Source organism: Echinops telfairi, unplaced genomic scaffold (assembly GCF_000313985.2).
Source record: "Echinops telfairi isolate 266 unplaced genomic scaffold, ASM31398v2 ScPeMD7_18;HRSCAF=68, whole genome shotgun sequence".
In the NCBI taxonomy this organism is placed as follows: domain Eukaryota; kingdom Metazoa; phylum Chordata; class Mammalia; order Afrosoricida; family Tenrecidae; genus Echinops; species Echinops telfairi.
The window spans coordinates 32,050,882-32,063,223 of NW_022103915.1; the positions used below are offsets into that span (position 1 = coordinate 32,050,882).

Here is a 12,342-nt window from a genome sequence, read left to right on the forward strand (position 1 = left end):
GGGCTTGTCCTGAGCTGTAAAGTCCTGCCCGTTGCTGGAGCTTAGCTAACATCAGTCACTTTCAGCAGCAGTATGAACCTGCCCCTGGGCCGAGCTAGCTGGCCGACATGTGGCACAAGGAAGGAAGCTGAGAGAAAAGCTCTCTTTTGCTCACAGATGGAAAGACTGTGGATGACCCAATCGTTCAGGACTTACCAGAGGCTCTACAGCGCCCCCTCTTGGCTGCTCTTTGTGACCAGAATGTCAACGTGCAGATGGCCGCTGCGCTGTGCCAGTATGCCATACAGTCACATAATCCCCTGGCCCGGAACATCATGCAGACTGCCCTTTTGAAGGGTAAGTAGCTCCCTGTTGTTTCTGACCAGGAAGTCGGAGGTGAAGAGAGACAAACTGGCTCACTGGGCTTTTCCATTGATGTCTGCCTTCCCGGAGGTTGGGGTTTATAAATGGCAGAATAGGCAGAGCTTCTTTCTTCCAAGGAGCTTTTACCAGAGGGACACTGCCACCAAGTGGAACCTGTGATACAACACCCAGGATAAAACTAACCACTGCATTTCACGGAAACCTATGTTCCCCTTTCAAAGCACCTCTTTCTCACGGTGTTATTAAAAATTGATGTGTAATGATTGTAGAATGGATCAAGTATCCAATACACGTTAAATTGATTTTCTCAACAGGAAAAGAATCAGCTTACACCTTCACCAGCACTATGTGAACATGACCTTTCCTGGCCCTCTCCATCCTGCATTATTTCTTTAAAACTTTTGTCGCTCAGAATATACACCCAAACACACACCAATGAGAGTTTCTATATGAACAATCCAGTGACGATCCCGTTCTCCCAGCTGTGAAGCCACCCTCCCCTCCCCTTCTGAGCTGCTCCTCCCTCCTGAACTCACTGCCCCCTACGGTTTCTGTCCCATCTTTCAAGTTGCTGTTGTCACTTTGACCCCATGTCATTTTTGTGGGTATTTTTGGTAGATAGTTCTTAGAATAATACTCAAAGCAGATCTCTTTTTTCACTAGTTCAGCTAGTTTTTTTTTGTTTGTTTAAGGCTTAAAGGTGAAGGGGGGCAGCGATACTAGGAGGGTAAGGGTAGGGAGTAAGGGGGAACTGGCCACAATGATCAACGTATGGCCCCCCTCCCAGGGGATGGACAGAAAAGTGGGTGAAATCAGACAGCAGTCGGTGTAAGACAGGGGGGAAAAAAAGAATAATTTATAAAATATCAAGGGGGCATGGGGAAGGGAGGGAGGGAGGGGGGAAAATGAGAAGCTGATGCCAGGGGCTCAAGTAGAAAGAAAACGTTTTGAAAAAGATGACAACATATGTACAGATGTGTTTGACAAAATGGATATATGTAGGGATTGTGAAAAGAGCTTTAAGAGCCACTATCAAATAAAATAAAAGGTGACCCCAGAACAATAGCTTCAGGGACCACCTGAAAACATAGAAAAGATATCAAAGAATTCTTTGTGGAAATTTTTTTTTAAATCACTCTCTGAATACATCATGTTGCCATTTCTACACAAAAACTTCCAGGTATTGCCCAGTGGCATCATGGGAGTGGTAGTCAAAAAGGCTGTTCAGTGGCAGGTCCCTGTTCCAGGAAGTGGCTGTTCCATGACTTAAAAGGGAGAACAAGGAGCTGACTGCCTAGCCTGGCTTCTGCATAGACAACTGCTCCGTTCACCTGGGCCTCCACCCCCACCTCCCCAGCCTCCAGGAGGAACAGTGCCTGACAGGAGAGAAGTCCAGTACTGCTTGGTTCTCTAATGAGAGCTTTTTAGGATTTGACCCTTCGGGTTGAGTTTTTGACGTGTATTTACAACTTTTTAGGCTCCATTTCAGAATGGCTGAAATATGGGATTAGATTTCGAGACTGGGTGGAACACAGGGAAGAGAGCTCTCAGGCAGGTTAGGCAGGTCACCATCGTGCACTCCTCTGTTCCACCCCCGCGGCAGGTGATGTGGCGGACAGCTGGGCTGCAGCTCAGTGCTTGGCTCTGGAAGGGGACGCTACTTACCCCGTGATTAAGAGGATTCTCAACCAGCTCTTTAACCAGAAGGACAAGGACACTGAGGATCAATCGTGTGCCCTCCTGAGCCATCTCAGCAGGAAGACAGTACGTATCCACTGGAGGGTCAGAGAAAGGAACCAAAGTCTGGGAAACAATTGGGCCTCTGGCGCCAGTGTTCATAAGGAGTCGAAAATGCTTGTAGTCTGGTCGGGTGATCTCAAGCCTAGACAGAAAAGTGGACTGTGTGGGCGTGAACGTGGACTCAGAGATGTAGCCACACGACAGGAGTCTGCTGAGGGAAAAAAGAGTGGAGGGTTTCTAACTGTACAGAATGTGCTTCTGCTAGAAGTCTGCCAAAGAAAACTTCACACCAAACACAACTGTGTTTAGTTACTTGTGAAACCCTCAAACTGAGGCATATACACAAATCACTTTAAAGACAATTAAAGTCAAGGAGAGAAAGCCCCAGGAACTTTCTGTGCTGCTTATTGACACCATCTTTTGTTCCTGGTAAGATCCCAGAATCAGCTGGCTCAGAGGGAATAGTACCCCACGTCTTGTAAGCTCACTCTTTCCTTTGCTAGAACGGACAGCATATGTACTTGTGATTTTATTGATGCCCGTCCCGTGTTGTGATGCAGTCTCACCATGGTCCCACTGTCTCTGAAAGTGATGGTGACCTTCACTCCCCTCCCCGCCCTTCTGCCTCCCCAGGCTTTGATCCACACCATGCTGGCCATGGAGCTGAGCAGCCCGCAGTGGGAGGACCGGGTCGTGGCCTGCCGGGCTCTCTCCCACATCAGTGGCAGTGTCAGTTTGGTAAGTTTGCATCATTCTGTGCTTCTAGAACAGACAGCTGAAGCAAGACTGGGCTAGGAGCTCTTCTACTTTTTGTGCTACTTAGTATCCCATTGTTATCAAAGAGATCTGTCTCCACATGGCTGCTTCACACTCCGAATCCCAAATGGTCTTCATATGCTCACACGTCTTCTTGTGACTTAGGCGCGTGTGCTCGGTGCGGTGGGAATTCACAACTGACTGACTCACAATGAAATAAGGACAAGCACAGAGATTAACACTGTTGAAATTTTTATAGTAATGTGAAAATGGTCTCAACACCAGTGAATTGTATAAGATTCCACCATTATAACCCCTTCTCTACACTCCTGCCCCACCCCCAAAAAAATTTTTTTAAGAGCTGGTCATTCATCTGATAGTTTGAGAAGCATTAACTAACTTAAACTGCTTAACAACCCAGTTCATTCATTCATTACAATCCAATTCTATTAGTGCTGACTTTCCCTGAATGTTTAGTACACACAAGAAAAAGGTATGAAACAATCCTTCCTAAAATCCTGATAGTACAGTTTTAGCAGCAACACACACACACACACACACACACCTAAAGAACAAGCAATAATTGTAACACACTCTCCAATATTTTTGTTGTATTGGTGGCTATAGAGGCGTTTCCAGGGCAGGGAAGCCAGGAAGCCATCATGACTCACTTTGGCCTCAGTTTTGCCATTCTTTCAAAACCATCTCCAACTGTCCGGGGTTGGGTGGGGTGGATTTGTCTCATTTTCTACTAGCTCTTTCCCTCATCTCTCTGGGTACTTCTAAATGGCTCAGAACTCTGCCACTCCCATGAGAAGGGAACCCTCTCTAGCTTGTTAGCATTCATCCTCGTTGTAGTCCTCCCCTCTTGGTGTGGGCACTACAAAATCTAGCCAACAGCACCACCAGGGCTCCTTTAACAAGCTATTCAAAGTGGGAGAATCCTGCCTCAAGTGCTACAGCACCCTGCTATTTACTACCTTCAAGGGCCAACAGGAAAGGTCTCACCCGGGAGATAGTTAGAAATAGGGACTCATCTGAGGGCAGCAGTCAGAATCTGCATTCTAACATTAGAATTTTAACAGTAGCCCAGTCATTTCACCTCCTCAGCATGTGCCATTAAGGGTTGGCATCTGAGAGTACAAAGACTAGCAGAACTCACAGGGAACAAGGTAAGGATGCGAGGACTCCGGGTCGGTCAGACTGCTGGAACTGAGAAAGGCAGTTGATCCATCGGTTCCTTTACTCATTCAGTGAGCAAGCAGTTTAGATGCCAGGCTACTCACAAAGATGAATGACGTCTCTGTCCTCAAGGGTCTCATGGTCAACATGCTACAGAGCACGGAAGTAGTAGTTGTTAAGTGACTTCAGTGAGCAGATGTTATTGCAGCAAAATCCTAAAAGACTACGTTGGAAACAACAGGTACCAGGTAGAGAAGAGAAACATTTCAGGAAGAGAGAAAAGCTTACACAAATCATTGAGGACAACTGTAGTAATCTTGTCCCTTCTCTTCTAGGAGCAATAGATTTTCAAGCATAGGGTGACCAACTGTCTTGGTTTGCCTGGGCTTGAGGGCTTTCCCGGGACACAGGACTTTCAGTACAGAAGTAGGGCACTGAGCAACATTTTTAAGTATCTCAGGTACAAATTAAATGGGTCCCAGCACAAGAGTTGTTTAATGCATGTGCTTTGGAAACAGGCCAGGGTTTGAGTTTGGCTCTAGCAATGACCAGGTTAACCCTGGGCAAGTTCATCCAAACCTCTATGGTATCTGTACATCCTAACACCTACCTCATTATATTGTTTGGGAGGTTGAAGTGAGTTATCACAGGTAAAAAATACTTAGCAGAGTCACAAAACTAATGTTCAATAAATGGTAGCCGATTATCCCAACGACTTGTAGGATATGAAAAATAAGCTGATCGAACTGATGTGGAGCGACTGGAATAAGACAGTGAGGCAGGAGGCAGCTCAAGCTTTGGGGCACATGAACCTTGGAAAAGAGGTACATGACAAGATCAGGTAAGTTGATGTCAACATGAGGAAACTTTTCTAGTCTTAGAACTATTCAGAGAGCTTTGGGTCAAGCCAGTTGACCTTTACTGGGTTCTTCTGGTATGTTAAAGCATTGTACTATGTCCTGTTTACAGGGCTCTTTTTAAAAATAAAAAAAGGTAACGGTCCCTGCATGGCTATGGAGAAGAGTATCCACTAGGTGTTCGGCCTTGTTTAGGGAGTTCAAAAATTTGACAGGATTCTGATTACACACACGAGAAACAAATACCTAATTAAAATATCAATAACAAATTATAGTAAAAATTAGAATTATAACATAACTACTATACCATAATTGTGGGAGTAGAACAATGGAATGCTCCAGGTGGGCCAGAGGTGGAAGGTCAGAGAGAAGAGTCATTCCAGGGAGCCAGATGCAGAATTGAGCAGGACAAAGGTGAGGGCAGTGGAGAGGACAACCTGACTGTGGCAAAGGTATGTGTGAAAATGCCTTTATTCAGTCACCATAGTAGATGCTAGGTAATAGGAACATCTTGGAAAGCCAACAGGCAGTTCTGCCCTGTCCTGCAAGGTGGCTGGGAGTGAGAGTGAGACCTGGTGAAGTTTACCTAAATAGGCATAAGGTTGGATAGGAAGGGAGGGATGGGTTGGATAATGGAGAGCTTGGATCCCCCGCCCCTGTGGATGTTATAACAGAGGAAGGGCAACTGGAGCCCTAAATAGAGGAAATAAAAAATCACCTTGTGCCTTATAGAGTCAAGCTGGGTCAAGGAAACTCCCGGGAGCGTGTAGAAGCTCTCTCTCTGATTCGTGGTCTCAAGCTCATGACTGCCAAGCTTCTCCCAAACTTTCTCAGCTGCTTCTCTGACGAATGTGTGGCAGTTCGCCAGGAAGCCTGTTTGGCAGCCGGAGCCCTGCAGATCCGTGACAAGATGGTAAAGCCGGAAAGCGTGTTCCCAGTGTACTTAAGGGGCATTCCCCTGCATCTTCTCTGTTATGCACAATCCAGTTAGCAGTCACTGGGGGCACAGAATGAGTGACATCAGCCCAGGAAGGTGACGAGGTATAGCTAAGTCACATCAATCCCTGAGGACCATATTTCATTAACAACCAGCCCAGAATTGGTTCTAAGGCATGGCCATGTTTTCCTGATCTTTCTGTTCTCACCTCAGTTAACTAGTTTCTCATTACCTGGTTGCTGGTGGGCTTCCATAAGCAACAAACCAAAAATCCAAACTACCTGCTGCCAAATCCAGACGATGGCAAATGCTACAGAGTAGAACTGCAGTTCCAAGAGGTTTCCTTTTGAAAACAGATAGGCAGGCCTTTCTTCTGAGGTACCTCTTAACCAGCAACCTTACTAGTTGAGCACACTTAGCCAATTGTGCCAACCAGAGATGCCAGGGTTCTAAACCCCTAGTAGTTCCTGGGACTAACAGATCACATTACCCAAAGGAAATATGGATAGCTGGAGATGTGGGCTAATCTCCCCAAACCTGCTACCACTGAGTGGCTTCCATCTAGAAACCCGATAAGCCAGCAATGACTGTACTATGTACTCAGGTGGGTTACTTTGAGCTCCAGCTCATCTCTTACTAAAATGGACAGAAGGCCATTTTTTAGTTAGAACACATTTTAGAGACGGGTGGCGTCCCTGGCACTGATTTCCACTTGTTCTGGTCCTCCTCATTCAACAATGAACTTTTATCTACCCCAGGTGCTTGAATGCCTCCTGAATCTGCTTCAGAGAGAACCTTCCTGGAAAATCAAGGCCTTTGCCATTCGAGGTATTTCAGAATTAATGACTCTAGCTCACCTCAAAGACCTCATTACCCATGATCCCCAGATTCTAAAGAGTGGGTGGAGTATAGAGGAGAGGGTGACCTTAGCTTCTCTTCCATCCCTTCCTTGCCTGTGAAGGAAGATACAGTCCCTAGCAAAATAGGCCAGAGTAAACCCAGGAAGTAATTGTGCCTCCCTTCCCCGCCACCCTGCCTTGACTCGATTTACCAAGTGGCTGCCTGTGTCATTTCTGCACTATTACAGCCATTGTTTCTGGGTGTCTGCATACAGCCAAGTCTTAAGTGACAGAGGACCTTTATTTCCCTTTCATCTCGGTAGCTTTGGGACAGATTGGCCAAGTGAATCCCCAGCTGACAGATCTCCTGCTCTGGGCTATCCACTATGAAGAATCACCCAGCGTACGGCTGGAAGCTTGCCGGAGCATACTGGCTCTCAACCTTCAGGGGCCCCAGGTCAGGGACACCTTTCTAGACGTGCTGCTCCTAGAGAGTCATGATGCTGTCCTGAAGTAAGTGCTAGAGCTCTGGTTCACAGACTGCCCGATGACAGTAAAAGCTCAGGCTCACCTATGTTCTTCACCTGTACTTACCAAGTGGGTAACAGAAATATTGGGCTAAACAGATAGAAAGTCAAGCCGAAGAGGTGCCCATGCTTTTCCTCTGCCCAGGTGGTTTGAAGTTATTAATTTATTCAGCTCTCCTCTATTAAGTGCCTACTCTGACAAGTCCTTTCTGTCAAAAAACCCAGTGTTTGAATCCTAGCTCTGCTACCCACTAGCTATATGACCCTGGACAAGTGACTTAGCCTCTGAGTCCGTTCGTTTCTTTATGCACAAGCACAGCTGCGTTTACCTTATGGAGTTGTACTGAGATGACGTGTTCCAGAAATAGCATCAACTGACTCACTGCCATTTGACTCAGAGACCCTATCGGACACGGTTTGTGTGTCCCTCTATGCCTCTTTAAGGGAGTAGAAAGCCACACATCTTGGAGCACCTGATGGTCTCGAACTACTGGCTTTGCAGTTAGCAGCCTAATGTGTAACCACTACACCACCTGGGCACCTAATTAGTACCTTTCAATATATCATCTGCAAATTGTACATCCTTATAAGCTAAGCTTCACTACTACTATTGCAGAAAAAGCTCGGTAAAACTGCCCGGGTAGGACTGACACTGAGGGTTCTTGCCTGTGCTCCCCATCCTTATGCCTCTTTACTCGCTCTTAGCCAAAAGGCCGAGGTGATCTCATGCCTTTTTAAAGGCTATGGTAAAACAATCTGAACGGTCCTTCTTACCTTTCAGAGAGCTGTCTCAGGCAATGAAGATGCTCCATTTAGAAAATGAAGGCCACAAGGAAATGCTTCAGGAAATCAAGAACAAGGTCGAGCAGTGCAAGCTGTTTTCAAGGGGGGAGCAAAGGGCTTTCAGGACTTCCTCAGACCCATGTTCCCCTCTAAGCATGTACTATCCTTTTCTCCACCACAGACATATTTTCTATCACCCCGCTACAAATACCATTATCATTTGAAGATATAAAACATCTGTGGTCAGGTTATAAAATCCAATTAGCAAAACAAAACTCCCATTAGTCCTATCAAATGGCCCTCAAAATCAGGGATGTGGTTACTATTTCTGAAATTTGGTTTCCTGCTACCCGCATCTCCTCCCCATGAGCTCCTGGGCCCAAGTTCTTTCTTTCCTACAGGCAGAGATAAAGAAGAAATGAGGGATTGTGGCCAGCCACTTAGTCTTCTTTTTCCTGAACTTCCCCGGAACTCTTACTCTTCGCCAGCATTTTTGGCCCACCCTATACTAATAAGCATGATACTGTCAATTACTTTATTAATGTTTGATGGTTTGCAGCCTAGTGCAAGTTTGTTTGTTTTCAAGATCATTTGCTCTGATCTAGATTCACACCTTAAGCCAAAGGGACCTGCTAACCCAGGAAATACTCAGAATCGAGGCGATCACCAGAAAAGTGAAGGAAGAAGCAAAACGCATTTACTTACCACAACCCCAAGAGGGGCAAAAACCATTGACACTTCATACTCTTCTCCAAGACACGTTTCAGGGTAAGTTCCTTAGGGGTGAGCCCCATGCCTTGACGTCTTTAGCATGCCTCTTCCAGCTTCTGGATCTTAATTAACCGACTGTCACTTTTCAGGAAAAAAATTCTTTTTTTTCACTCAGCGTCCCTTTGGCAATTAAAAACTTTTATACTATAGCCCATAATCATCCAGGGATAAAATATAGCGATCTGGTTTTGTAGCCTCCTGGATCGATCCAGCACCCACACACACACACCCCACCCCACCCCTGGACCGGGGGTGGGGGCAGTATCACCTGCTTTGGGAAACACTGGTTTGGGTATTTGGGGGCTCAGTGTGGAGCCTGGTGAGTGAAACGATCTGGACAGGCCACTTCCTTTCTTCTTGGCCACTATCCTCTTGGCCATTCTCGAACCTTCCTAACCTCGAGTTTGTATTCATTTGCTGTGTTGTACCTTTTAAGAAAGTAAGATAGCTCTAGCTGAACTGATTTGAGGTCAAAAAGGGCTATATCCAAAAAACATTAGTCTTTTCAAAACAAAAAAAACCCACTGTGTGTGTTTGCTTCATATCAACAACAAAATGCCCTGAAAGCTTTAACCCTAAATAGTGGTCAACTGTGGCCACTGGGGCCGGAGAGGGAGATATCACTTTTACTTTATTTATGCAAGTGTTGGCCCTGGAACCCTGATGGTTGAACAATGGGCTGCTAACTGTAAGGTTGGTGGTTCGAATCCTCCAACAGCTACTGCCCCAGAAACCCTAAAGGAGCACTTCTCCTCTGCCCTAGAGGGTTGCTGTGAGTTGGAATCAACTTGATAGCAGTGGATTTGGTTTGTTTCTGCTCTAGAGAATGACATCATGCTTGGTAGAGTTGTTACATGCTGTCGAGTCTGTTCTGACCCATCGTGACCCTACTGTATGTAACAGAGCAAAGTCAGTGAAGAGGGGGGGCCCTTGATAAAATGGCCTGGCATAGTGGCTGCAAGAACGGGCTCAAGCACAGCAACAACTGAGCCTTGGCACCGAGCCTTGGCAGCAGTTCTCTGGTACACAGGGTTGCTATGAGTCAGAATCAGCAGGTCGGTACCTAACAACACTTTTATAAATTAAAAACAAACAACTGTATGAGGTTTGCAACCCTATATAATTGAACTTCTCCGAGTGAATCTTAAGTTTCAGATACAGCCTAAATGAGCGGGTAGGTAGAAAACCAAGCTGTACCAAAATATACTTACAAAATCTGCATGCCCAGGGGTGGCAGCAGCAGTGTCTGTCTACCAGTCACCACCCAAAACCCAGGTCTTCCGGTTCCAAGTCCAGGGCTCTCTCAGGTACACAGGCTCTTTTCCACCAACCATGAGAATATTCACTTGCCAGATTTGGGAAAGTGTCTTCCAACTGCCAGAAAAAAATGAAAGTGGAAAAGTGACTTGAACATCAGCTTCCCCTATAGTCAGCTGACTTCAAACTGGTTGGCTGGGGCCTAGGACAGGTGCCCCTCTGGGAGTGATGCCAACCACTGAGTAACATACTTACAAAGCTGGTTAACTTTTGTAATAGGATTGTGCTATTTGGGGGTCAAATTGCATACTTAAGATGAATTCATTACCCCTGAACTAAAAGATCTAGCCTCAACTAGATGAATTTCTCTTCTTTTGAAAATGCTGAACATGTTGCTTGGACAGCCCACAACCACCCTAATTTGCTTTCTGCTAGGCCCTGACCAATTTCTCTTATCTTCCTCCTTTCCCCACATTTTTCAAACCACACCACAGAATGAACTAGCCTTAGAAAAGGAAAAACAGTCATTGGTACTTTAATTTAAACTTTTCTGTTGTCCATACAAACCCACAATAACAAACAGGAGACTGACCCCACTCCCGCCCTCCCAAAGGGATGAAAGAAAATCCAAATGAAGGATGCAAATTCCAAATACAAACTTTCTAACTTCACCTAGAGCAGGGGCTACACATTGGGTGGCGATTCCTCAGGACAACGATGAAGCTGGTCCTCTGAAATGACTACACACACAAGTTACTGCTGCAAATAAGCAGCTTCTTTTGTTCCACCTTGTTCTTATTTTGTACCTAGATGCGGTGATGATTCCCAGAAGACCATCGAAAGTGTGCGACGTAGAAGCAGCTATAAAGGTAAATGTGAACACACGGTCCAATGAAGGTCAGCCAGGTAAGAGTATGAATTTTTACACGAAAGGTGCTGGTGGAAAGGGAAAACCTCTCCTGTCTGGCATCCAGCAATCCACAAGGAACTAGTTCAAGGTTAGAGGCATCTTGGTGATCAGCAGCCCTTTGTCATATAACATGGTTGCCAAGGAGAGCTGGTCCTCCACACTGTCGCAGGGCAGATCCCCTACTCTCACAAACTCTGGGTAGGAGCGCAGCAAGAGCTCCAGGGCATCAGCTTGCTGGGGGTCGATCTCCACGTACTTGGGCTCCTCTAGATGATACACACGAGAGTTTTCCACTGTGTGATACAGAAACAGACGGCCTCCTTCACCCACGAGGCGAGCTATCCCATCCTGAAGCATGTGGACTTCTGTGTCTGTAGTCAACTGGGCCCCCACATTGACAGGCGCTCCGGCCTCCCAGCGAATCGGGAGTCCGTGCACACTCAGTGCCCTCTCCCTCTCAGTCAGCACAGGGGGCAGAGAATCGTGGATGAAGTCTTTGGCCCGCTGGTCAGCCACAGCATCGACAGGGGCGAAGTGTCCCAGGCGGGCTACCAAAACCCGCACCTTCTCCATGAAAGCGGTCCTCCGTGGATCCTTGGAGTCGGAATGCTGGGCCCCCATGTAATCCATGAAGTCACGGGGCAGACCCCTCCGAAACTCCACGTTTTCCTCCATCGCTGCCTGCATGGCCAGGGGCAGCACGGCTTCCAGGAAGTCGCCCCAGGTATTGCGCTGGAACGTGGACACGGTGAGGTGCAGAGAGTGCACCCCGTCCTGGCATTCGGCTTGGTGGATGAAGCCCCGAGGAAAATAGAGCAAATCGCCGGGCTCCAGCACCGTCTGCAGCACCGGCTCCCCCAGGTCCTCCTGGCTGAAGTTGGGGCTGGAGGTCAAGGCCAGCTCCTCGGTGGGGTCTCGGGGTCGGTAGACCCGCCAGAGTTTCCTACCTTCCAGCTGCAGCACGAACGCCTCGATGTCGTCGTAGTGGGGGGCGAAGCCCTGGGAGTTGGGGGGCGTGAGGTAAATGTTGGAGCCAGCCATGTTTCCAAACTGCTCCTGGAGCACGGCCAGGAAGTGCCACACAGTGGGCGAGAACGCCTGCGGGCAGAGCAGGCGCAGCGAGCAGCCCGCCTGGTACAGGGACCACGCGGCGGCCGGCAGGGCGCGGCCCGGCGGGTTCAGGGTCTCCCGCCGCCCGTTGACGTAGCGCGCGGCGTCCAGGTGCTGGCCGAACTGCACGTCCTCGTGGCGCAGCATGGCGTCCAGGTCCGCGGTGGAGAAAAGACCCTGGAAGTAGGTGTGGTCCTGCCGCCGCACCAGCACCGCCTCCCGCTCCCAGAGGCGCCGGTAGAAGTGTTCGGGCGGCAGCGGCGCGACGAGCCACTCGAAGAGGCGCGCAGCCCGCCGGCGGCTGCTGGGG

The 12,342-nt window shown here is 47.7% G+C and overlaps 2 protein-coding genes across 4 annotated transcripts in view; one reads left to right on the top strand and one right to left on the bottom strand.

Moving 5' to 3' along the window:
• HEATR4 (HEAT repeat containing 4) overlaps positions 1-12,342 on the top strand; it is a 54,404-nt gene that overhangs the window by 24,984 nt on the left and 17,078 nt on the right. For 2 of the 3 annotated variants that reach the window (XM_045287787.1, XM_004699024.2), the window contains exons 9-18: positions 157-336; positions 1,967-2,127; positions 2,737-2,841; positions 4,764-4,882; positions 5,631-5,811; positions 6,594-6,663; positions 6,998-7,187; positions 7,983-8,061; positions 8,590-8,752; positions 10,823-10,881. In XM_045287787.1, coding sequence (XP_045143722.1) covers positions 157-336; positions 1,967-2,127; positions 2,737-2,841; positions 4,764-4,882; positions 5,631-5,811; positions 6,594-6,663; positions 6,998-7,187; positions 7,983-8,061; positions 8,590-8,752; positions 10,823-10,881 — 1,307 coding nt within the window. Of the gene's footprint in view, positions 1-156; positions 337-1,966; positions 2,128-2,736; positions 2,842-4,763; positions 4,883-5,630; positions 5,812-6,593; positions 6,664-6,997; positions 7,188-7,982; positions 8,062-8,589; positions 8,753-10,822; positions 10,882-12,342 lie in introns of those variants that run through there. The other variant, XM_045287788.1, reaches the window with a different exon arrangement.
• The window catches only part of RIOX1 (ribosomal oxygenase 1), an 11,215-nt gene continuing 680 nt past the window's right edge, over positions 1,808-12,342 (bottom strand). The window contains exons 2-4 of the mRNA XM_045287981.1: positions 10,685-12,336; positions 9,967-10,129; positions 1,808-8,836 (exon numbers count right to left, since the gene is read on the bottom strand). Coding sequence (XP_045143916.1) covers positions 11,001-12,336 — 1,336 coding nt within the window. The 3' untranslated portion in view covers positions 1,808-8,836; positions 9,967-10,129; positions 10,685-11,000. The remainder of the gene's footprint in view (positions 8,837-9,966; positions 10,130-10,684; positions 12,337-12,342) is intronic.